At 46.3% G+C, this 22,759-nt stretch overlaps 1 protein-coding gene and 1 pseudogene across 4 annotated transcripts in view; both read left to right on the top strand.

The window, feature by feature from the left end:
- HDAC4 (histone deacetylase 4) overlaps window positions 1–18,556 on the top strand; it is a 270,626-nt gene extending 252,070 nt beyond the window's left edge. For all 4 annotated transcript variants that reach the window (XM_074829852.1, XM_074829853.1, XM_074829850.1 and 1 more), the window contains exons 23-27: window positions 249–367; window positions 2,063–2,196; window positions 10,599–10,683; window positions 12,767–12,908; window positions 13,409–18,556. In XM_074829852.1, coding sequence (XP_074685953.1) covers window positions 249–367; window positions 2,063–2,196; window positions 10,599–10,683; window positions 12,767–12,908; window positions 13,409–13,448 — 520 coding nt within the window. In that variant the 3' untranslated portion in view covers window positions 13,449–18,556. The remainder of the gene's footprint in view (window positions 1–248; window positions 368–2,062; window positions 2,197–10,598; window positions 10,684–12,766; window positions 12,909–13,408) is intronic.
- Window positions 17,266–18,692, top strand: LOC141925533 (uncharacterized; annotated as a pseudogene).
- The last annotated feature ends 4,067 nt before the right edge of the window (window positions 18,693–22,759 follow it).

Raw genomic sequence — 22,759 nt, 5'->3', positions numbered from 1 at the left:
GCTGTTGATGGAGGAAATAATAAACCTGAAAAAATTAACATGAACTTAATTTTAAAACTGTACTTGCGTGGCGGTGCAAGGTCTTCAAACAGCCAGGCTCTCACCTTGTGAGAAAATAAGAGATGGACTTCACTACCGTGGAATAATAGTACAGGGTTGTGTAACAGGTTTATTCAAGATGGTTTGTGTTCCTGCTGTTGTTCAAGAGCCAAAGTAACGTGTCTGCCATTGTTAAATTTTTGTTGCAGAACGGTAGTAATGCCCATTGCCAATGAATTTGCCCCAGATGTTGTGCTGGTGTCATCTGGTTTCGATGCGGTGGAAGGCCATCCCACACCTCTTGGAGGATATAATCTATCAGCAAAATGTAAGTTGTGGATTTACAAGAGCAGAGATCTGAAACTGGTGTAAATCGCTGCTGTCCTAGGGACTAAAGTATACGGTATTTCCAGGTTTTACATTTTGGTGTCAATCTTCATATCTTTCATTTCAATGGCAAACTCTCAGCCTTTTTCTTCGAATCGTCATGTGTTTTGTCACTCTACCGTATATATTTTGGTCTGGCTGATTGCCTTCATTTTCTTGAAGCATAGCACATTTCAATTTGTAGTGCAAATAAATTATGTAAGTTACCGATTCATTCGTAGTCACATCCCAGTGGAAGATGACTGCTGAATTAGAGAGTTATGCTCGTTTTAATGCAAAATGGCAGAAGGAGGCAATGCCAGATGTAAACAGTGTACCTTGCTCTGAATGCTAGTAGAAGTCCAGTTCTTCCTCCAGGATACCTTATTAAAAATTTGAGCTGAATATTTTTGTTCTCTACCTTTGAAGCAACTGTACAGGCCCCCAAGAACCTCCTTTTTGCTTTGGATCTGTGATGTTTTGCATTGCCCAGGAGACCCACTGAAATCCCCCACCTTGGTGATGCTGGGTTTACCTGGCACTCTTTCATTGAAGTCGATCGAGAAGATGGTTTCTCTTGGAAAAGGATTTTATTAATTATTTTTCAAGAGTTTTTTTCAGCCAGGAATCTTACTCTCTACAGTGAATTTCAGAGCCTTGTAAGGTAGCTGAACCTATAAACTTTATGTAAGAATAAAGTGAAATAGATTTACAAGAAACAAGTTATTTAAGATGTCCAGAAACACTTCATAATGAGAAGGTCCTGTTTACCTGCTTGTTGAGTTTCCCATGCTCTGTTACTCTCACAAAACAGTTATGGGCTCAGCCGTGAATCTTTTTATCTGTCTGTTAATTTGCCAATTTGCAAAGGCACTCGTGGGCGTCTCTGCAGAACAGAAAGCACGGAACAGGGATGGCGGGTAGAAATGCCCTGGATTTTCTTTTGTTTGGAATTTTTTTTTTTTTTTTTTTGGAGGGGGAAGGTTGCTTTGAGGACACATTCTTTAAATCCTCACAGCTTGGTTCTGTTTTGTTTAAAGGGTAGAAATGTATTGTGTGTCATATGATCAAAGTCGGGGGTGCCCCAGGAATTTTTATAGCATATTATATACGGGAAGAAATGTCTGTTAAGAGCTAGATGTGAAATATCTGTGGGGCACTGCGATGCTGCTATCACAACTGAAAGCACCGGCAGCAAGTTTACTGATTTCCTCTTCCCCTCCTCCATCCGCATGACTGCTCTGACTTTGCATCTTCCAAAGCAGGGCAAAAAAACGCTTCCTTCTACCTTCTCTCCTTCCTTCCAAAGGAGATATTTGCTGCTGTATTTAATTCAGGGCGCTGAAGGGTGGTAGGGAGGGTGGCAGTGCCTCTCACCTGGGATAAACCCCAGCATAGTGCTCGTGGGGGAGATACGGATCCGTCCCGCGGCGCACGTGGCTGAGCCAGTCCGACAGGGAACTGGGGCTGGAATTCTGCAGTGAGCGTATTAAAATCCAACCTGGCTTATATTATGCGTTGAGTCCTTTCAGATCCCTTGTGGTTTTTTAATATGATGTAATTCCTTTCTATAACTCTTTGATCCTTCGCCAGGAGCCTGATTCCAGCCGCAACCTTTGCCCTTCTCCTGCATTTCCTCTTTTTTTCCTCGTTACAGGCTTCGGGTACCTGACGAAGCAGCTGATGGGCCTGGCCGGGGGTCGCGTCGTCCTGGCCCTCGAAGGAGGCCATGACCTGACAGCCATTTGCGATGCCTCAGAAGCGTGTGTTTCTGCTTTGCTGGGAAACGAGGTACAGAGACAGGCAAAACCAGGGGCCGCCACCTCCAACCCCCTTGAATTTGGGCATCTCATCCTCCAAAACAGTCAATCTGCTGAATTTTTGTCATTGTTTTGGGTCCTTTTGATACATGTTGATTTAGAGTGAATGCTTTATTTGTTTAAAAACCACCTGTGTTTGGCAATCTGTATTATGAGGATTGAAATAGCTAAGAATTTAATTTGGGTTTATTCTTTATCCAAATAGTTTGCTTTGTGCTCTTTGGAAATCAACTACTTTCATTTCTTTCTGAAGTCATTGTCCAAGCCTTCCCTTCTCTTTGCAGACCCCCTCTCTAGTCCTACAGCCTGTGCGTTGGGCAGCTTGGTTGACATTGTTTTCAATCATATTTTTTCCTTGATGTTACATTTTCTATATTCTAAACATTGCTGTGTTGGAAAAGCCTCAGCTGTGTCACAGAAGTTGGCCAGAAAGACCAAGGTGTGTGATTGCAAGATAAGAGCAAGACAGAGAGGTAGACCAAGAAATCTAGTTTTTGGGTTCTGGGGAGGTCAGGGTATTTTCCTACAGAGGAAACTTCAGATACTTTAGCTTTTCTGCCTTCCCCCCCCCCCCGCCCCCCTCCACCTACTTTTAGTGTCAGTGGGATTAAGGAAGAAATGATTCAGATTCCCTTTGCTGGTCCTCCTTGATGCAGCCTGGCTATCAGCATCCGCTGTAGCTGGCACCAAATGAGCAGCTCATGCCTACATTTCTACGAATGGAGTTGATAATTTAAAATTTTGGAGTGGTGGCATTTGACATGTCTTTGGGCTCAGGGAGTTCAGGTCGTGTACTGCAGAAATGCGACAGCAAGGAAATATAGAAATCAGTTATCGGCAGCGAAATCTCGGACTGGGGCTCTTGTGCATCTGCTCTATCTGTACCTTTGCAGACACTTCTGTTCAAGAAGCATGTTTCTATATCATCTGTGGGCTTTTGAGTATGGTTAGTTTGGGTCAAGCTTCCCTCCTTCTGGTTCGTTGGTCTTTTTTGGACACCTGTTCTCCACATACAGTCCGGATGGGGAGTCTTGGATGGCCACAACAGACTGCAAAAGTGCCTTACATCAGTTTTCCACCTCACTCATAGAAGCAAGTGCTTGCTCAGCCTGCAGCCCCAGGTCCCTGCTTGGTATCTGCTGTGCATGTCCTGGTACAGCGACGGCTCTGGAGCTGTTCAAAACAGTGAGGATTGATAACATGAATTAAAACACCAGCACAGTGTGATTCCTTGGGCTACGTACAGCTGAAAATATCAGCCGGGGCAGAGGAACCACACCAACTTGAAGTTGGGGGTGGCTGTGAAACCGTGGGCAGCATTAATGCCTTGGCTAGTGTGTTTGAATCTTTTTAGGTTGCCTCTTGAATTAAGAGATTGCCCTCATTACCTTGTGGAAATGAGCAAATCTCAAGAGGCCATGGTAAGAGTAATGGGACACAAGGAGGCTGCTGAGATGACCTCTGGAGGCAGTGATCTCAGACATCTGCTTGCCTGTCAGATGGTGAAAGAAGGAGGTTCCTCCCAAAGCTTTCACCTGCCTTGGAGAGCACAACCAGGGTCTCTCATCATCACACTTTGCTGAATAACCCCTTGGGGCGGGAAGTGAGGGAGGATGTGTGGTCAATACCTGAAAGTGCAGCACCACAGAGGGGAGAAGCCAAGCAGTATTTCAGCTCTAGTTCTTCCTCCAGCGGAAGCTGACTTCTGGGGACGTTGGTGAGCTGCCATGAACAGACTTGCCCTGACTCACGGTTGTAGTTCAGTGACCATCAGCCTTTTGCAGGTCTGGGAAGTTGGAGCCAGGGAGCTTGGATCTGTGTGGAGGTGCAGATCAGCTATGTTTGACTTCCAGCCTGTTCTAGAAGTGCTCTGTCTTGTAGGATCCACACCACATGAAGGACAACAGTGCCTGGGCAAACCTCACTAACCACTCAGAGAGATAAAACAGCTGGGATTCATCAAAAGCATCTGCTTCGATCATCCAGCATCCCATCTCCGAGCATCCAGAGAGCATCTGCTCCTTGTGCTCGGGCAGGCAGTTCTGATAAGGCTCGCAGCATGGGTAACTGGTCCCACACGCCAGCCTGTGCTCAGCCCTCAGGACAGCCGCAGACTCGGGAAGCAGCTGCTGTACCAGCGTGGAAGCAATGGAGTTTTTATTGCAGCACCCATCTCTCTTAAGCTGACAGCGGATGGCACTGTTGTCACCACAGCCAATTCCTCTGCCTCCCTGCACCTTTGGGTGCAGCTGGAGCTAATGGCAGGATGCGCTTTGAAGGGGAGACAGAGGAAATAATGTGTGAAGGATGACATTCCTCTTGCTTAGCATGCTCCTACGATGCAAGCGGGGGACTGCAATGTGGGGTGAGGATCTGCGTGCAATAAATAAGCGCTTGATCCAAGCCACGAACGTGTTTGGAAGTGCAAGGCTTTAGGGAGATCTCAGCACTCACAATAACTTGGATCTTGTCAGCTGCCTGAGTGGTTTCATTTAGCACAGTCAATATTGATCCTTAAAGGTAAAAAAGCATTTATGTTTTTTTAATCACCGAATCAGGACTGCTGTAAGGCGCTTTAAAATACTTAAAGATGGACCTGTTCTCACTTTTCCTAGGTGGGCTATAAGGCTGCACAGATATCATGATACATGTTCTCCGACTTACCCACACATCAAAAAGCAGGAAACGCTGGTTTTATCAAGGTCTTTTATAAAATCTTTTTAATGCAAGGAAGTTGGAGGGAACTGCTGTTGCTTTGTCCCGCGGCCCTTTGATGAAGTTTGATATACAGCGTGTTAGACGATTTTGCATGCGTGCACATGGACAGGCAGCTGTGGCCAGCGGCGGGCTGCAGGGAGGTTTGCTGGCTGAAGAGCCACGCCGGAGTTACACGGGGAAATGGTAGGAAATGAGGGGAATGGTGCCAGTCCCCAAAGCATCTACGTTCACCAGCGGAGATCAAAACTCCCGCTTCAGAAAAAGCGTTATGCAAAGGCAAGAGCCGTCTTGTTCCCAACTGTCCAGGAAATTAAAACAGAGCTTTAGCTTTGCAGCAAATTATTTTAATGTGAAATGAGTTAGTGCCAGGCGAGGTTACTTGAAAATGTATGTACATTGCTTTAGTTAGAAATTTAGTTGTGCAAAACTAACACGACTTCAGTTGAAAAATCAAAGGTGGACGTGATGCAGGGGAGATCCACTGATGGTGATTTAGACCAATAAGCCACCATTCCTCTCCCATTACTCAAAGCGGCCTCTGACAGCAGCGTGCTGGCAGCGCTGGAGGGCAATGGGGGCAGCAACTCACTCCGTTGGGGGCATCAGCAGCCTTTACACTTCAAACAGGTTCTGCTCCGTGGCAGATGCTGTTTGTGAACTGTCTGTTCCCAGGGAGTGATGCTGCTATTTAAGCTCCTGGGCACCCATAGCATGCACTGCCCCAGGCTAGGAGCCATGCCAGCACCATGACTGGAGCAGGGTGTGGAGCTCCCGTGTCCGTGGGAGCTGCTAGCGGTGGGGAGAGGGATGGGAGCATGGAGGCACGTGCAGGGGGGTCCTGGAGCTCGGCCACACTCACAGTGCAGCCCGTTGCTGCTACAAATGCCTTGGTGGTTTTCATACAGAAGTAGCAGAGGAGTGTCTGGTGTCAGTCTCCGGACATCCTGAATAAACAAGAAGGTGATAATAAGAAGTTGCTTAAAACCTTTACCTAATACCCAGAGGTATTTCCTTCCTTTTCCAGGAGAGCAATGGGTGAGGCTGTTGTCTGTGAGTGTTATTTCAGAAGGAGGAGCGTGCTGTGGAAATGATTCACACGTGTGGCCAAGGCTGCCTGATGTTGCGTGCTTTCTATCAATATCAAGCAAGAGGCGTTAGAAAGCTCTTACTTAAAGATTTGTCCAGGAATTGCTTTTGCCTTCACTTAATGTCATACAGAAGCCAGCTTGGGCCAGAATTATTTTTAGAGTGGAGAATTTATAAGAAGTGCAATCCATAATTGTTAAATCTGGAATGGAGCAATTTCTAGTCCTCATGAAGTACCTATCGAATGGCTGCCATGTGGTCGCAAGAGCAGATCTCTTGGCTGGAGCTTCTCTTGGCTTTGAACAGAAGTTACAGTTAAACTTTGCTGTAGATTCTTTTTATTAACTATTAAACTGTGTCTGCTTCTTTGCCGGGGAATATCCCTGGTTGGGTCTTGACCACTGTTTTCAGACACAGTTAACAGCTGTGGACATCTCTTGTTTTGGATACCCAGCCTTGGAGGTCTGTGATGAATTCATGTTCTTAGTGGAGAACTGGGGGTGTCAGCGGGGGGAAAGAAGGAAAAAATACGGGCTTGGAGAGCATCAGATCTGCTAAAAGTTTTTTCTGGAGTATTTAGTTGGTTGTGAGGTGTCTTGAGCTCTTGTGAGTCTAATCCAAGCCATTGGCCATGTACATGAGCCAAGTAGAGCTGCTCTGCTGGGGCATCCTTACATACCAAGCAGACACCCCTGCTGTGCCAGACACCCAGTGACATCTGCTGAAAGCAAATAACCCCATCTCCTTCCCTTGGAAGACCTAGTTATAATTTTGCATTATTTTATTATCGTTATCATTAATAATAATCTATAATATATAATAAGTATATGTCAAAATGTAATATAATAATTATATAATAATAAATTGGAAGTTCTGTGCTGCAGATCCGGCTCCTTTCCTGGGGAGGCGTGCTGGGGCCACAGAAGCTGCCCTAACTCCGTGCCTGTGCAGTGTTACTGTGCTGTTGCCATTTCCAAAGGATGGCAGGAGCCACAAGAATGTATCTTAGGGTCTTGGCCATCTCTTCATGAAAAAAAAAGACCCGACAAACTAATAATAGATGTAGGTTAGTTGTATTTGAGCCCAGATTTCTTGCCCAGTGGGAATTGAAGCAAGCGTTGTAGCTACAACAATAAAAGGTTTAATAACTTCATAAAGGACAAAGGGGACAGTTTTAGCTTTTCAGAGGACAGATGTCTCAAAGTGAGAGAAGTAACCCAATTGAAGAAGGTGTTCTCCTCTTCTTGGGTTTATTTTTTAAAGCAAACAAAAACACAAACAACCCTCCAGCAGTGCTGTCTGGGGCCTTCCTCTGGGAGACGACATGCATGCTCCTGCTGCAGAACAGACTTTGCCAGGGATGTCACCCCGTGGTCTTGACAGAGGAGGATGTTTGACGCTCGTTGTCTTTACTGATGTTTTCTGTCACCAGAAGAGCCCTGACTTACTGTTCTGCTGCACCCACCCCCCAAATGAGCAAAGTAAAAGCACCACAAAGAAGGATGCAGTTTTCAGGATTTTGATCAAATTTCTCTTTTTCTGTACCGACCGAAGGCTGCTGGGGCTGGGGTGGATACAGGAAGAGCTTTCTATCAGGCAAGAGGAAAACGTCTCTAGAAAATAGAAGGAAATGCTGTCAAGCAAGGAGAGGGCATTTCCCTTGTTCTCCCCCTTTTCTCATTCTCACACCTTTCCCCTGCCTTGGCTGCCAGAACTCTTTCATGCCTCTAAAAAGAAATGGGAAAAAGTGATGCCCTTCATTGCTGAAGGGAGCTCTGAAGTTATTGTCCGTCATTCACCATAGGTGCATTTGTCCGTGCTGATGCAAAGGTGAACTGGATCCCCTGGGAGTTTTGTAACCTCCTGACTGCAAACTGAAAGGGCAAATCTTTCCAGGGTGGTAGACCTTGCATCCAAAAACAAGCGATATGTGCACCTAGTTTGGACATTAGTTTTCTATATAGTAAGTCTCAGGTCTGCAGAAGCTTTTTGCTCTTGAGCGCTATTACTTCAGGAGCGATCTGGTGGACGGTCACGAGTGGTGTCCCCCAGGGCTCGGTTTTGGGGCCACTCCTGTTTAACATCTTTATTGATGATCTAGACGAGGGGATTGAGTGCCCCCTCAGTAAGTTTGCAGATGACACCAAGTTGGGTGGGAGTGTTGATCTGCTCGAGGGTAGGGAGGCTCTGCAGAGAGACCTGGACAGGCTGGAGCGATGGGCTGAGGCCAACTGGAGGAGTTTCAATAAGGCCAAATGCCGGGTGCTGCACTTGGGCCACAACAACCCCCAGCAGCGCTACAGGCTTGGGGAGGAGTGGCTGGAGAGCTGCCAGTCAGAGAGGGACCTGGGGGGGTTGATTGCCAACCGGCTGAACAGGAGCCAGCAGTGTGCCCAGGTGGCCAAGAAGGCCAATGGCATCCTGGCTTGTATCAGCAATAGCGTGGCCAGCAGGGACAGGGAAGGGATATGACCCCTGGACTCGGCACTGGTGAGGCCGCCCCTCGATGAGTGGGTTCAGTTTTGGGCCCCTCACTCCAAAAAGGCCATTGAATGACTCGAGCGTGTCCAGAGAAGGGCAACGGAGCTGGTGCAGGGTCTGGAGCACAGGTCTGCTGGGGAGCGGCTGAGGGAACTGGGGGGGTTTAGTCTGGAGAAGAGGAGGCTGAGGGGAGACCTCATGGCCCTCTCCAACTCCCTGAAAGGAGGGTGCAGAGAGGGGGGATGAGTCTCTTGAGCCAAGGAACAAGCGCCAGGACAAGAGGGAATGGCCTCAAGCTGCGCCAGGGCAGGGTCAGACTGGCTCTTAGGAAGGATTTCTTTGCAGAAGGGGTTGTTGGGCGTTGGAATGGGCTGCCCAGGGCAGGGGGGGAGTCCCCATCCCTGGAGGGGTTGAAGAGTCGGGTTGACCCAGCGCTGAGGGATCTGGTGGAGTTGGGAGCGGTCAGTGTGAGGTTCATGGTTGGACTGGAGGAGCTTCCAGGTTTTTTCGAACCAAGATGATTCTGCAATTCTGTGATTTTATTTCTTTATTTGAAGCAGCTCTGCTAATCGAAGCATGGTCTCAGGGGTCTACACTACCACTGGTAGCCAGCGCTGCTCAGTCAGTCAGCAGAGCTGTGTGCTCCCTGACTGATACAGCTGGGATGGCTGAGACCTCTAACAGAGGTGTAGCTCCCATGGCAAAACCACCTCCTTGCTGGGACAGCTTATTTCACACCCAGGGGCTGGAGTATGTCCCAGCAGCAGTGTGGGTTTGCCAGTGGGAACTGCATTCAAACCAGCACTTGGCCATTACAGGCAACTCCATCGGCGTCATACTGCCCGTATGGGTTTCATATACAGGCTTTTACAGGTAGCTCCACACCGCAGAGCTTTGCTTCAATGTAACTGGAGATGGACCTAGAACAGCAATGGGAGAAAGACTTAGAGAAGCTCCTTTAGAGTGGCATTTCCTAATTCATCTCTCTAGCAAAACTCTTATTGTCCCATGTTCCTTGTTATGTAAATTGTTATTAGTGCTTTGGTTATTTTTTTTAACAGTTGGTAACGAAGGCAGCACTGCTTTTTTGAAGGTGGGATGTATGTTAGAGCAAAACAGAAATCATCTACGTGCCACTTACATTTACAGCATAAAAGCAGCCAAGCCCAGAAAGATGCCTGCTTTTTATGGGCATTTGCACTGAACATTTCTGGGGAGGTTTTCTGTGTCATCTTTCAACTTAAAGTCTCAATACCAGCAGCATGTCACTTGCTGTCAAACTTTTTGTATAAAGAGCAAAGGAAAGAAGCCAGCATCAAAAAACCCTAAATTTTAATACCTGATTATGAGCCTTACTGGTGACTTCAAGGCCAATTTTTTTAAAAAATCAGATCTAATGGTGCTCTGCCCTGACAAGACTAGCCCAGCAGCTGGTAAGAGGCATCGATTGTGACTGAGGTTACAGTCGTGCCAAGTGTGGCTTTAAAGCAGTATTTTGCTGTTTCTCTGTACCAAAATTAGACTATTTACTCTTAGGGTACAGATATTTTTCAGTTAAGAGTTAATAAATACACTAGATTAGGTATTTAGAAGAATTTAAAAGCTACCCATTTTATTTCTGTAGAGGAAAACCAGAAATGTAGCTGTTACTGTATTTTTAAGTTGCTTTTATTTGCACATTGTTTTACTAGTGAAAACTTTGCAAAAAGGTAGATCTGAGCAATAGTTTAAAAAGATCCTTTGTAAAAGCAGCCAACATCACTTGCCTTACTTTTCTGGTCTGTGTAATAGTGTCTCTTCATACAGTCTACATCAGTGGCTGCAGCAGGCTCTTTAGGAGCTGTGCAGCTGTGGAGCCCAGTGGAGCTGCAGCACTTTTTGTGTGGAGGAGCATCAGGCTGGAGGAGGCTGCACTGAGTATCATGAGAGCACTTAGAAAGTCTGTGTATTTTGGATATTTAACTGAAGGCGGATAATAGGAACCAGGGGAGTGGAGGCTTCATACAGCAGAGCTATTTGCTAAATTGCATTTAATGCCTGGTCTCTAACTTGAGATAACGTTTCTTCGGTGTTCTTCTCTCTTTCCAGCTTGACCCTCTTCCAGAAAAGGTTTTCCAGCAGAGAGCAAATGCTAATGCAGTGCACTCAATGGAGAAAGTCATCGAGATACACAGTGAGTATAGCCCTGTTCACCCAGCTGGTTCCCTGTTGGGTTGCCCTGTGGGACACCCGTTTGACTTTAAACTGCAACAGGGGAGGTTCAGACTGGACATTAGGAAAAGATTTTTCAGAGAAAGAGTGGCCAGACAGTGGAATAGGCTGCCCAGGGAGGGGGTGGAGTCACCATCCCTGGATGTGTTTAAGGGTCGTTTAGATGAGATGTTGGGGGATGTGGTGTAGGGGAGAACTTTGTAGAGTCGGGCTGATGGTTGGACTCGATGATCCCAAGGGTCTTTTCCAACCTGAATGATTCTGTGATTCTGTGACTTCTCCATCAACCTGGCAGCTCCAAATTCCCTTGTCCTAGTTTACAGGTGGTCACTGCACTGTGAACTGGGTTTGTGCAGCCACAAGCTGGTCTTACTGTGCGTGGACCGAGCGACGCATGGGGAGCAGTCGATTGAAGGAAATGCCTTGGCGCTTGAGGAGGAATTAGTATTAAAAACTCTAAAATCTCTGTAAAGGACAGGCTGTCCTGCACTTAGAGTTTGCCCTTATCTCTTCAAAAGCAAATCGGGTGTCTCCAAATAACATAAGTCTCATTGGGTGTTGTGGCACCCATTAATTAAGAGTGGATAGGGATGAAAGTTAAACAGAGTATTGCATGAAGTTGCTAATATTGTAGGTTTATTTAGCTGGGGAGATTAAAATCCTCATAGTTGAAGCTTTCCTGGGGACATTCTTGAGGGATGGAGTGAAAGAGCCTGAGTAACGTGGGAATCCCACACAGCGTCCTGACATCTTGCCACTTCAAACTTTTGTGGTCTAAAACCGGAGGGGGCTAGTCTCCCTTTTATAGGGCAAAAATGGAGCTTAAAAGACACCAAAACCTTTTTTTTTTTTTTTTCCCCCCTGAAAAATGCCCGGTGACTTTAGAAATTTGAATTCCATTTCCAGAAGCTGCTCTGCAGAGTGCTCAGCACCAATGGGACACCTCAGCAGCACCTTGAGCCAGCCCATTTTATTGTTTTTTTTACTTAATATGAGCACAGCAAATTAAAAGGGGCTTTGAGTTAGACCCTCAGATCTGCTGCCCAGCACAGGAGAGGCGAAGATATTTGGAAACAAGTTCCTCCTCCCCACCTGCTGGTCTCACTGTATGGGTTCTTGCTTTCAGGCTTTGTTGTGGCTTCTTGGGTACCAGCAAATTCAGTGTGTCCTGCCTGGGGGCCAAGAGAACATTTTTTATTCTCTCCCTCTGAAGCCTTCCCTGTGCTTTTTCCACTGAAAAAAGATGTTTATCATGCCAAACTGAAGACGTAAAAAATAAATAGATGGTCTTCTTTAGTCTTAGGTGATTTGCCCACAAAAGCATAGCAAGAACATGGCAGTTAGGAGCTGAATGCAGTCCAAATCTGGACTACATGCTTCCCTCTCGTGTATTTCTCCTTAGGTCTAAAAGTTTCTGAGGGTTTTGAAGTGAAAAAGGAAATGTCGTTAATTTTTGAGCGCCTAAGTGCCCCCTTCTATTAAGGCAGAGGGATGCTGTACACCTCTGTGGAGCTTGGATCCTCACCTCCAGCACTCCTTCCACATTTGTCCTTTTGAAAATCCAGTTTCCACCTCCCACCTTTCTTCCCTAGCCAAAGGAGAAGAGCATCTCATTGCCAGACAGTGATTCAGCCCTGCTTTGACATCTTAGGTGTCCTTAAGGGATGCACAGGTGCATGTTTATCAATGCTCTCAATAACTTTTGGCTTTAAAACCTAGCTTTTCAAGACACAGCAGCATAGCAGCTCCTCTGTTAGTGCAGTAGCATGGCATAGAGCTCGCAGGGGTGTCTCTGGCCTCGCCTCACAAGCCAGGCCTCCCTTGGCACGTGTTCCCAGGAACTCACTTCCACCTGCAGCTTCATGGGACCTCAAGATGGTCCTTGAAGCGAGTGAACATGGCTCAAGGTTGCATTTTGTGCAGGCATGATGAATCTTCCCCAGGCAGTTCTCAGCCGTCTGCTGGGCCTGGGAAAGTGGGACTGCAGGGCTGGACCCATGCTGGTGCAGGTGCCCTGACTGCCTCTCTTCTCACCTCTGCCCCAGGCAAGTATTGGCATTCACTCCAGCGTTACGCCTCCACGGTGGGGTACTCCCTGGTCGAGGCTCAGAAGTGTGAGAACGAGGAGGCGGAGACGGTAACAGCCATGGCATCTCTGTCAGTGGGCGTGAAGCCAGCTGAGAAGAGGTGAGTTGCTCTCCTTCCCCTTTATCATCACCTCTCGGAGTCTGTCCAGGCAGGAGGAGCTGTGGTGGGCAGCCTTCTGGGCTGATCCTCTCCTTTTAATCATTGCACGCTCATTCCCCACATCTCCTGTCCTCCACGGGTTCTCTAAAGATCTCGTGGGCTGCAGGAGAACAGCAGTGCCATGAACTCTGTATGTGACCTTAGTATGGTGCACGCTGCGCCTGACCCTTCTGCTCCAACCGGAGTTGAACGTGGTTTTGGACCGTGAGAGAAAATTGATTTTGCTGCAAAAAATGTTGTAACACTGCACAAATGAAAACAGGTTGTCTAAAAACCCTTCTTGGTGGCAAGTTTTAATTCCAGGGGAGCCAGCTGAGCACAACTGCCTGGGTGGGAAGGTGATGGGAACATAAGGCATGAGACTTAAGCACCACAAATTGTCCAACCCTGTTTTCTTTCTTCCCTCTCTTCCCATCTTGCCTGGCTGTGAAATTGCTCAGACCTGATGATGAACCCATGGAAGAAGAACCTCCCCTGTAGCATTCACCTTTGAGCTGGAGTTCTCCTGTTTGTTCGTCTTCGTCTTGAAGCTCTGCCAAGAAGCTTTCTCTTGTTACTCCTGTGTCCTGTCATGGTTTTTTCCAGAATACAGAAGGACAACCAGGTGTAAAACAAAGCAACGGAAAAAAATCTCTCCATATCTATATGCGTCTACAGTATAGATTTGCTGAAAAAGAAAAATGCCGGTGAAGAGCAGTACAGGACTGACACACTGGGCACTCTTCCTCTGGTTCTCACTGGGAGCAGAAAGGGGAACGACGCCCGTGAAGTCTTTGGCAGAGTTGCCAAAAAAAAAAAAAAAAAAAAAAAAAAATCGAAGATTCAACAACACATATGAAAATCAAACAAACAAACCTTAATGTAAAACTGGTGCTTACAATTTGATTACCCACAATTCAGCAATCTCTGCTTGAACCACTCAACCCATCTTGTAGTTTCATTTCTTGGATTTTTTATATGGCTCTTGCCTGCCTGTGAGTCAACGACATTCTTGTCGAAACCAGAACAATGGGAGATGGTGTATTTTTAACGGGGAGGGACAGGGAAAGAGGGACTTGTCTTACATCTAAAGAAAAGGGAAAGAGAAGGGGGGAAACGGTAGCCCAGATGGAGTCGGCTTTATTGTCTCCAAAGCCATCTGAAGATGAGTTTGTGCCTTTTTTTTTAATTGATGGATTTGGTGCAGCTGGATTTTCTGAAGTTTGAGGAACAATGCCTTAAGTAAAAAAAAAAAAAAAAAAAAAAAAAAATTTAAAAAAAAGAAAACAAACAAAAAAACCCACAAAGAACACAGCAGTTCATGAATATTTTTCCTCTGGTTGGGAAAGCCAAGAACTGCCATCAGGAAGGAAGACTTTTTGGCTTGTGCTGGCATGATGGTGGGAAGCAGGCATCAGCTGAACAGAGCGTCTCCAAAAACTGTCTACAAGTTTGGATTTGTTTTGTTTTCTTTCATTGCTGTTTAAAAAAAAAAAAAAAAAAATTAAGGTAGTTGCCAAGAAAGTGGCAAATACTGTTGGGTCTTTGAAATTCAACCATTTTTAAAAACAAATTTTCAAATGTTTTCTCTCTTCTACATTATCTAGTAATTGAACTTATCAATTTGGTTGTTGAAGCATGTAATAGACACAAATGCAGGTTTAAGACTGGAATGCTTTTTATTAAAAGCAACTAGCATGAGATATTGCTTAAATTGTTAGGTATAAATATATATGTGTGTATAATGTATATTCCAAATGTATTCCAAGCTTAGAAACCGGATTCCTATGAATTATTGATAAAAATATTTATGATGCATTTATAGAAAAATATATGTAATAAATGCATACTATAACAGTAGCCATTGGAAGCTCCCTAGGGACAGATTTGTGAATTGGAACGTAAAAGGTGCTTTTGGAAAAGGATCCAGGTTGAAACTCGAGGATTTTCAGACGACAGGTTGGAAAGTTTTTCAGAAAGCCAACACGTTAGCCACTGGGCAACTACCCTAAACATTTGTATTTTAATTTAAGGTTTTTAGTTGTGATCCTTTTCTAACAAAAAAAAAAAATGAGTTTTTTATAGCAAAGACTATGAATTTGCTGTTAATTTTTATATCGATATTTCACAAAACCCTAAAGAAGCCTTGTTTGTGTGACTCTGACATTTATTTTCTATTTGGCAGGTTTCATTTCCGAACGGCAATAGCATCTAAACCTTTTTTCCTCCCACTTTTCTTGCTTGTACATTATTTTCCTTTTTTTTTTTTTTTTAATTTTTCCTTTCTCTCAAGTCTTATGTACAGTGAGCAGCTTTCTGCAGGCGTAAAGAACTGTGGCAGATTGTCAGAGTTTATTTTTCGGAAAGGGTGCGTTTTATCGAGGAGGGAACGCGATGGGCTCTTTTGTATAATGATACCGCCGACTGTATATTTCCTCAGTTCTGTTATAGTAGCTATGTAAAGAAAATAAGGAGTTTTCTTACCTTCGACATAGTAGTATTCCAATGGGCGATGTCTTTGTCCTCCGCGCGGATCGTAGTGAGGATTACAGGCGGCTTCAGTAGCTGCCTACCACTGGGAAGGCTTGTCGGACACTCTTGGGACAGCTGGCATTTTCTCTTCGCCGGACAGACAGACACGCAGACACGCACGCACACCTCCCCACGTCCTCTTTCTCTCTCTCTTTCTCTCCTCTTATTCTTCCCGTCGCTGGTAGGGTGGGAGAACTTTTCCCGAAGGTATTTTTTTCCCCCCGAGGAGGTCGTTGGCCTGCGCCAGCCTCGGCTGTCACCTCCTGCAAACGGCGGGTCGGAGAAGCAGCAAAGTCCTGCCGCGAAGAGTTTGGGCAGCTTAGAGGAGAACGGATTGACACGCGTGCCTTCTTACAGCAGTGTAGGATAGCACACACCCCTCGTCCGAACAACCAAGGGTAGCTTTTTTTTATTACTATTATTTTATTCTGTTACGATGACGACTGACGGGGTTGCTTCCAGTAACTTATTTTTTTCCAGTTCTCGAAGCAACCATTTTCATTCCATTCAGGACTCGCTCGCGGGAGGAATTTGAAGCATAATCCTATGTGTGAGCAAATGCAAGAGGCTTTTGTTTTATTCCTCGGTTTATAATGCAATTTAAAAACCAGACACTACTGTATTTGAGTTTTGCAAACCCAAGTACGTGTTAAAATTATGAATAGCTTCGGTCACGTAGGACCATCCTCAGCATATTCTAAAAATAATCTTCCCGTGTAAAAACACAACGTACCTGGAGATGCTGTGGTTTGGTTTTTTTTTTTCAACCAACCACTTTGCTGCTGTGATCTAAAATTAATCTGGCTGCCGAATCTGGTGACTGACTTTAGATTTTCCTTTTGCCGTGTACACGCTGTGGGCAGTAACCATGTTGACACGATCGTTTCTGTTGTCAGCTCTTCCCTGGAGGGTTTTTGTATTTCTCCTCTCGGTCGTGGCAAAGCTTTTTCTTTTCTTTTTGTGTTCCTGAGAGCCGCCGGCTGGCCATGCTGAGCCGGTTTCTTTCTAAAAATCGGAGGAGCTTGTCAGGATGCCGCCTTCGTTTCTTTCCATCATTTCGCTCAGCTTTTTGCCAGGGACGGAAAGATTTTTCCTGAGACGTCAGAGCTCGTCTCCTCCAAACTCCCGGCGACGTGGTTTCGTTTCGCAGCGGCACCTGCTCCCCGGGTGAGGTGGGGATGCTCTTCGGGCCGGTGCAGGCACAGAGAGGGGGGAAAGAGCCCTCGTTTTGAGGCTCAATGGGGTTTTTTCACCTTTTGAGCCATTAGCTTCTTCATTTCAGATGACTTTGCCATAGGGCGGCTGCGCCAGCGGAGCGGGAGCCCAGGATGCTCCTGCATCCTAGCATGGTGCTGCCCAGGGCATCCTTCGTACCTGCTTGGAAAGAAAGGAGCATCTTTAAATCCTCTTTACAGAGAAGCGAGGCCCAGTTTGCAGTACACAAGTAATCATTGGGGTTTTTTGTTGTTTTGTTTTTTTTTTTTACTTTCGATAAAAAACATTCCTTTTTTTATTAGTCGCAGTCATGTATTCATTCCATTCTTCCTTTTGTAAACTTTTTTGGGCCCACATCTTTTATGGGCATTGATATATATAAATATATATATAAATATATATGAATATATTTTTTTAAGTTTCCTACACCTTGAGGTTGCATGGTCTGTAAGGTTGGCATGTCTTTATATTGTATACAGATTTTGCACGCCAAACTTGGCAGCTTTGAAAATGAAAAAAAAAAAAAAAAAATTGTGGTTTTGGGTTTTTTTGGGTTGTTTTTTTTGTTTTGGTTTGGTTTTTTTTCCTCTCGTGGCATTTGCAGAGACTAAAGGTTGGGACGTTGTTGTCACACACACACACACACACACACACACGCACCCACGCGCGCACCCACACAGCTACACACAAAGGAAGGAGAGTGGGAACATTTTTTGCGTCTTACTGAACGTAATAAGAAATTGTGATTTTTATTGTTAAAAAATAAAAGAGTAAATAAAAAGGACTACTTAAACATTTCTCATTTTAAGAAGAAAAAAAAAAAAAAGACGTTTATCTAGCACTTGTGACTTACCAATAATAGAGTTTATTGTATTTATGTGGAAACAGTGTTTTTAGGGAAACTACGCAGAACACACAAAGTAAACTGCCTGTGTCGTCATTATTTTTTTTCTTTTAATTTGGGTTGGTATTTTGTTTTGATTTCTCGGCTGGGTGGGGAGGTTGGATGCAACCCTTTGTCAACACACGTAGTCATTAATTCTAAGGAGATGAATGACAAGGACTTTAAAGAGTTAACTCTTCAGCACAGCTGCGTTAACTTTTTTAAAATTACTTTTACATGATGTATTATTGCTGGGTTTCACTTTAAACAGTCGTGTACTGTGCAACACTGTGGTTTAAAACAAGACTTTACATCAAAAAGAAAACATGTTTCTTCATTGTCATGAAGTTGAGCTCGTTCTCAGCTCATCTTCACTTTGTCTTTGATATTGATGAAAAAGTATCCTATTGAAAGAAAATAAATTAACACTTTTCTGTGCTCCATAGTGGAGGCGCTATTTTCCAATTTATGAGGATGACAAACTTATATATATAATATATATATAAAAGTGGGGGGGAGGGGTTGAAACATTATTCACCCAAGAGCTTATTACAGATATGTAGTATCAAAAAGTTGTAACTATATTATATTCTACTTTATACCTATACATGCTCAGTATGACGTCACCATTGGTAGCAGCTACCGGTTTACGCTGTAATTTAGACACAATTTCACTCTTATTGTATGGACCCTACTTTAAGTGATGGTAGCATTCTTTGTGCTAAATTTTCTGACGGTCCTTTCTTTTACTTGGTGGAGTTGGAATATTTTTCTCGTTCTTATTTTTGTTTGGGGTTTTTTGTTTTGGTTTTTTTTTTCTCTTTTATCTTCTTTTTTTTTTTTTTTACTGGCCAATGGTGTCTTTCTCTGACAGTACCAACTTCAATTTCAACTTTACTAGGAGTCCAGTATTTTGTACCACATTATGACAACTTGTTATTCTTGTGGTGTAAATAAAAAGAAAAAGTTAATTATAGTACCACCTTGGTTTCTGTTGCTGATCTTTTCATCTGGTGCCTTCGGTGTGATGTGATCTTTCACCCGCTTTAAACAAAATGGTTTCTTGGTGTCATGGAAGGGGGTCTTGGCACTGAAGCAGCTTTTTGGTCAAAAGATACCCATGTGTGTGTCAGGATGTCCAGGGTAGAAAAATTGCTAGAGCTTCTGCCCAGTTTCCTCGCTGCTCCGAGATGTGTGTTGACAAATGCCTGCATGTAGAGACTGTAGAATAATAAAAAAATCCCACTGAAGTTGAATTTCCAGCAAGAAGTCCATGAGAGTGGCTGAATTTCCCCCAGAAGCCACCAGCAAGTGAAAATCAGGAAAATCAACGGAGAGAAAAACTGATATTTGGCATCTGGCTCTGTTCTGCCTGGTGGAGTTCTTAGTGCTTTGCTTGGCTGTAGCGCTTTGAAGTTGGCTGGGTGTGGACCTGCCTGCCCTCAAGCTGGTTCTGTAGGGAGCGAGGCTTAAGTCCCAGAGATCCTTGTTGCCATTTCACACGGTGCCTGTATCCGCAGGGCTGTGGCATGTCCCCCCTCCAGCAGATGCCCTTCACCTCCAGGGTAAGTGCCATTTCCGTGCCTGATTGTCCAGTTCTGCTCTGCCTGGTTGTGCAGGCTCTGTGGGGGGCTCTCCCACAAACCCACGGATCGTGGCAGTGCCCACCTTGTCTGTGGTTTAGGAGAGGTTCTCAGTGGTTGCCCTCAAGTTCAGATGGGTGAAGCAGATCCACCCTTTTTCTTTCCTGGTCTCATTTAGATATGGTTTCCTTCTATTTAGCCTCTGTATCATCCTGCTTGCCCCTGGAGCCCACTGAACCATCTAAAATCAAGCTTCTCCATCTGTGTGAACTGGACACATCTTCTGATTACAAGGCAACCAGTTCTGATATCCTTTCACTGGTTCCCTCCTGGATGCAGAAGACAAGTCCTTGGGGCTCACATTTAAGCTAAGGCTCTTGTATGTCTGCAGAGTGGCCCTACCCATCGTACAGGAACTGCTGAAGAGCAGCCCTGGCATGAAGGGGAACAAGACTGATGCCATCTGCCCCGGAGAGCAGCCTTCAGCTTAGTGTCCCAGCCTGTGAGTTGCTCATGAAGTGGGGAAGAGTAGTGATAGTCTGGGGACCTGCTCATGGCTTCAAGTGTCTATCACGCCATTGGCAAAACCTAAGCAATTAGCCAAGGAGAAAATCACCTTTCCTTCTAGAAGCCTGGATGATTGCTTCTTGCTCATGTGGGAATAAGACTGCTGTGCTCAGGGATTATCTTCATGGACGTTGCATTAGCCCATCTGTTCAGCACAGCAGAGCGAGGAGCTTGGGGAGTCTGCTGGGCCATACGGACTGATGGTAGAAAAATAGTAGGTTGATGTTCATGGTCTCTGCAGGGCACCTCATGGAAGGTGTAGGGGAGAGCATGTAGAAAAAACTTGTGATCTTGTGAGCATCACGATCCCCTCGTCGGCAGAGCATTGCTGCTGCCCCGCGTGCTAGCTGCAGCCCTTTGCACATGCAGGGAGCGTCGTCCACTGACGTGCTCTGAGAAGGGGAAGCTCAGACTCTGGTGCAGGACAGCCAGGGTGAGTGTGCAAACCCACAGCGGGTCCATGGCACATGGGGATGAGGCTGCTTAGGTGCACGTGCCTCTCCTCATGGGGAAAGAGGCAAAGTTACTCACGGCCAAAGCCCGCCTAAGCCATTGCACTTAAAGATAGCAAGAGGACCAGAGCAGTGGTTCTGTGCAATGTCCCGCTCACAGGTGTGAGTCCACATCCCTACCCACGGCAGCAGCAGTCGCACCACCCCACGGGACAGCAAACGTCACCTCTTGCTCCAGCTGTAGCCTGGGAAGGTCCAAGCGGGCAGAGCCTGTATTTGAGGCAGGGTCACAGCCTTGGGATGGGGCTTGCCTTGCGACCACAAGCGACATGGAGGTGGCAGCTGGCTGTAACGTGTGCCAGCACAGCCAGGAGGGTGGCTGCAGCTCTGTCAAGAGGAGGCATGGGGGCTCTTCTGGGCAGAAAGTTGGGAAGGATCTTCCAGGAGCTGGGGGAGTTCATCTGCTAGTGTGAGATCCCACCACCAGGCGATCCAGCCCGGCTCTTACAGCCTAGAGGCATAGGGCTTATTTCAGGAGGAGCTCCGGTTGTTTCAAACATGATTTCAGACTCTGTGCAGTGCATTTGTCAGAGGCTGCTAATCCTTTAAGAACCCCAGGTCTCGCTCTGCGAAGCCAAATGTGCACTTTGGGCTCTGATAAATACTCACCGCTGAGTGGTGGTTTTGAGACCCTACAAATTAGGATGATGGAGGGAGGCTGTTTAAAAGTGCTGGGCTGGATGTTTTGGAGGGAAGCCTGTGACAGGGCTTCCTTTGGCATCCCCAGGACCTGTGGTATCTGATTATCCACGTCTGCAACAATACTTTTTCCTTCTCCAAATCCACTGGTTAAGACCTGCTGGTCCAGCCCCAGGCACGCAGTTTGCTGGGGAGCGGGACCTGGTCTGTGAGTGTTGACATGTCGGGCCTGCAAATGCATCTGCGATTCAGAGCTGCCTTAATCTCGCCTGAAATGCTCTGGGCTCGCTGCTCACCGTGAGCATGTGGACATAAACCTGACGCAATGCAGCGGGGAGGGTTGAACTCAACAGTGTGGCACCCGCCCTGGGGGCTCGGCATGAAATAATATATTTCAATAACTGCTACTTTAGCCATGGAAATTTTTATAGCCAAAAATCTGTTAAAGAAAATAATATTGCGCTACAATGAATGTGCCCTGATCCCTTTTGAGGTGGTTCCCTCCAGGCTCCTCCGGTGGGTGCCCATGGCTGGGTGCAAGGGATGGGTGCCCAGCTGGGCACCGGTGTGGGTGCTGCTCCAGACCCTTCCCAAGGCTCTTCCAGGGTTAGACAGGTTTTTTCAAAGAGGCTGTTTCTCACTCTGGGCAACAAGTCAAGGCTTTGTGCTTTAAATGAATGTCTCTGTAGCAATGGGAGAGCTGCAGGGGAAAGAACAGGGTCTGATATTAAATATACAGCCTGAGCGCACAGGGGGCAAAAGTTCAGCCTGTGCCAGAAAAATGTCCTGCTTTTACAACGAGATTTGGATCTGTGCTGAGTGGAAACTTTCTCCTAGGGCTGGTGCATGGTTGATCTCTTACGGGCTGGTCTGAAGACCACTGAGGGAGCTGAGAACTCTTTTGTTCCCCCTGCCTGGATCTTACAGGCAAAAATGTCCGTGTAACCTCCAAAACTGCCCTGGAGTGTTGTTTGCTTTTCCTCAGAGGAGGCAGGAGTGGTTTTGCTGCTCGCAGAAGGGCAGGTAGCTGTAAGCTGTTTCTCCTGGTGAAACTGGCTGCTCAAGGCTTGGATGATCGCACGCTTTGCTGGGTAAAAAACTGGCTGGATGGCCGGGCCCAAAGAGTTGTGGTGAACGGAGTTAAATCCAGTTGGCGGCCGGTCATGAGTGGTGTCCCCCAGGGCTTGGTTTTGGGGCCCCTCCTGTTTAATATCTTTATTGATGATCTAGATGAGGAGATCGAGTGCACCCTCAGTCAGTTTGCAGATGACACCAAGTTGGGTGGGAGTGTTGATCTGCTCAAGGGTAGGGAGGCTCTGCAGAGAGATCTGGACAGGCTGGAGCGATGGGCTAAGGCCAACTGTATGAGCTTCAATAAAGCCAAATGCCGGGTGCTGCACTTGGGCCACAACAACCCCCAGCAGCGCTACAGGCTTGGGGAGGAGTGGCTGGAGAGCTGCCAGTCAGAGAGGGACCTGGGGGGGTTGATTGACAGCTGGCTGAACATGAGCCAGCAGTGTGCCCAGGTGGCCAAGAAGGCCAATGGCATCCTGGCCTGTATCAGCACTAGCATGGCCAGCAGGGACAGGGAAGGGATCTGACCCCTGGACTCGGCACTGGTGAGGCTGCACCTCGATGACTGGGTTCAGTTTTGGGCCCCTCACTCCAAAAAGGCCATTGAATGACTCGAGCGTGTCCAGAGAAGGGCAACGGAGCTGGTGCAGGGTCTGGAGCACAGGTCTGATGGGGAGCGGCTGCGGGAACTGGGGGGGTTTAGTCTGGAGAAGAGGAGGCTGAGGGGAGACCTCATGGCCCTCTACAACTCCCTGAAAGGAGGGTGCAGAGAGGGGGGATGAGGAACAAGCACCAGGACAAGAGGGA

The sequence above is a fragment of the Strix aluco genome, chromosome 6 (assembly GCF_031877795.1).
Source record: "Strix aluco isolate bStrAlu1 chromosome 6, bStrAlu1.hap1, whole genome shotgun sequence".
Lineage (NCBI taxonomy): Eukaryota > Metazoa > Chordata > Aves > Strigiformes > Strigidae > Strix > Strix aluco.
Note: the sequence above shows the minus strand (reverse complement) of the source record. Positions and strands in the feature narration are given on the sequence as shown.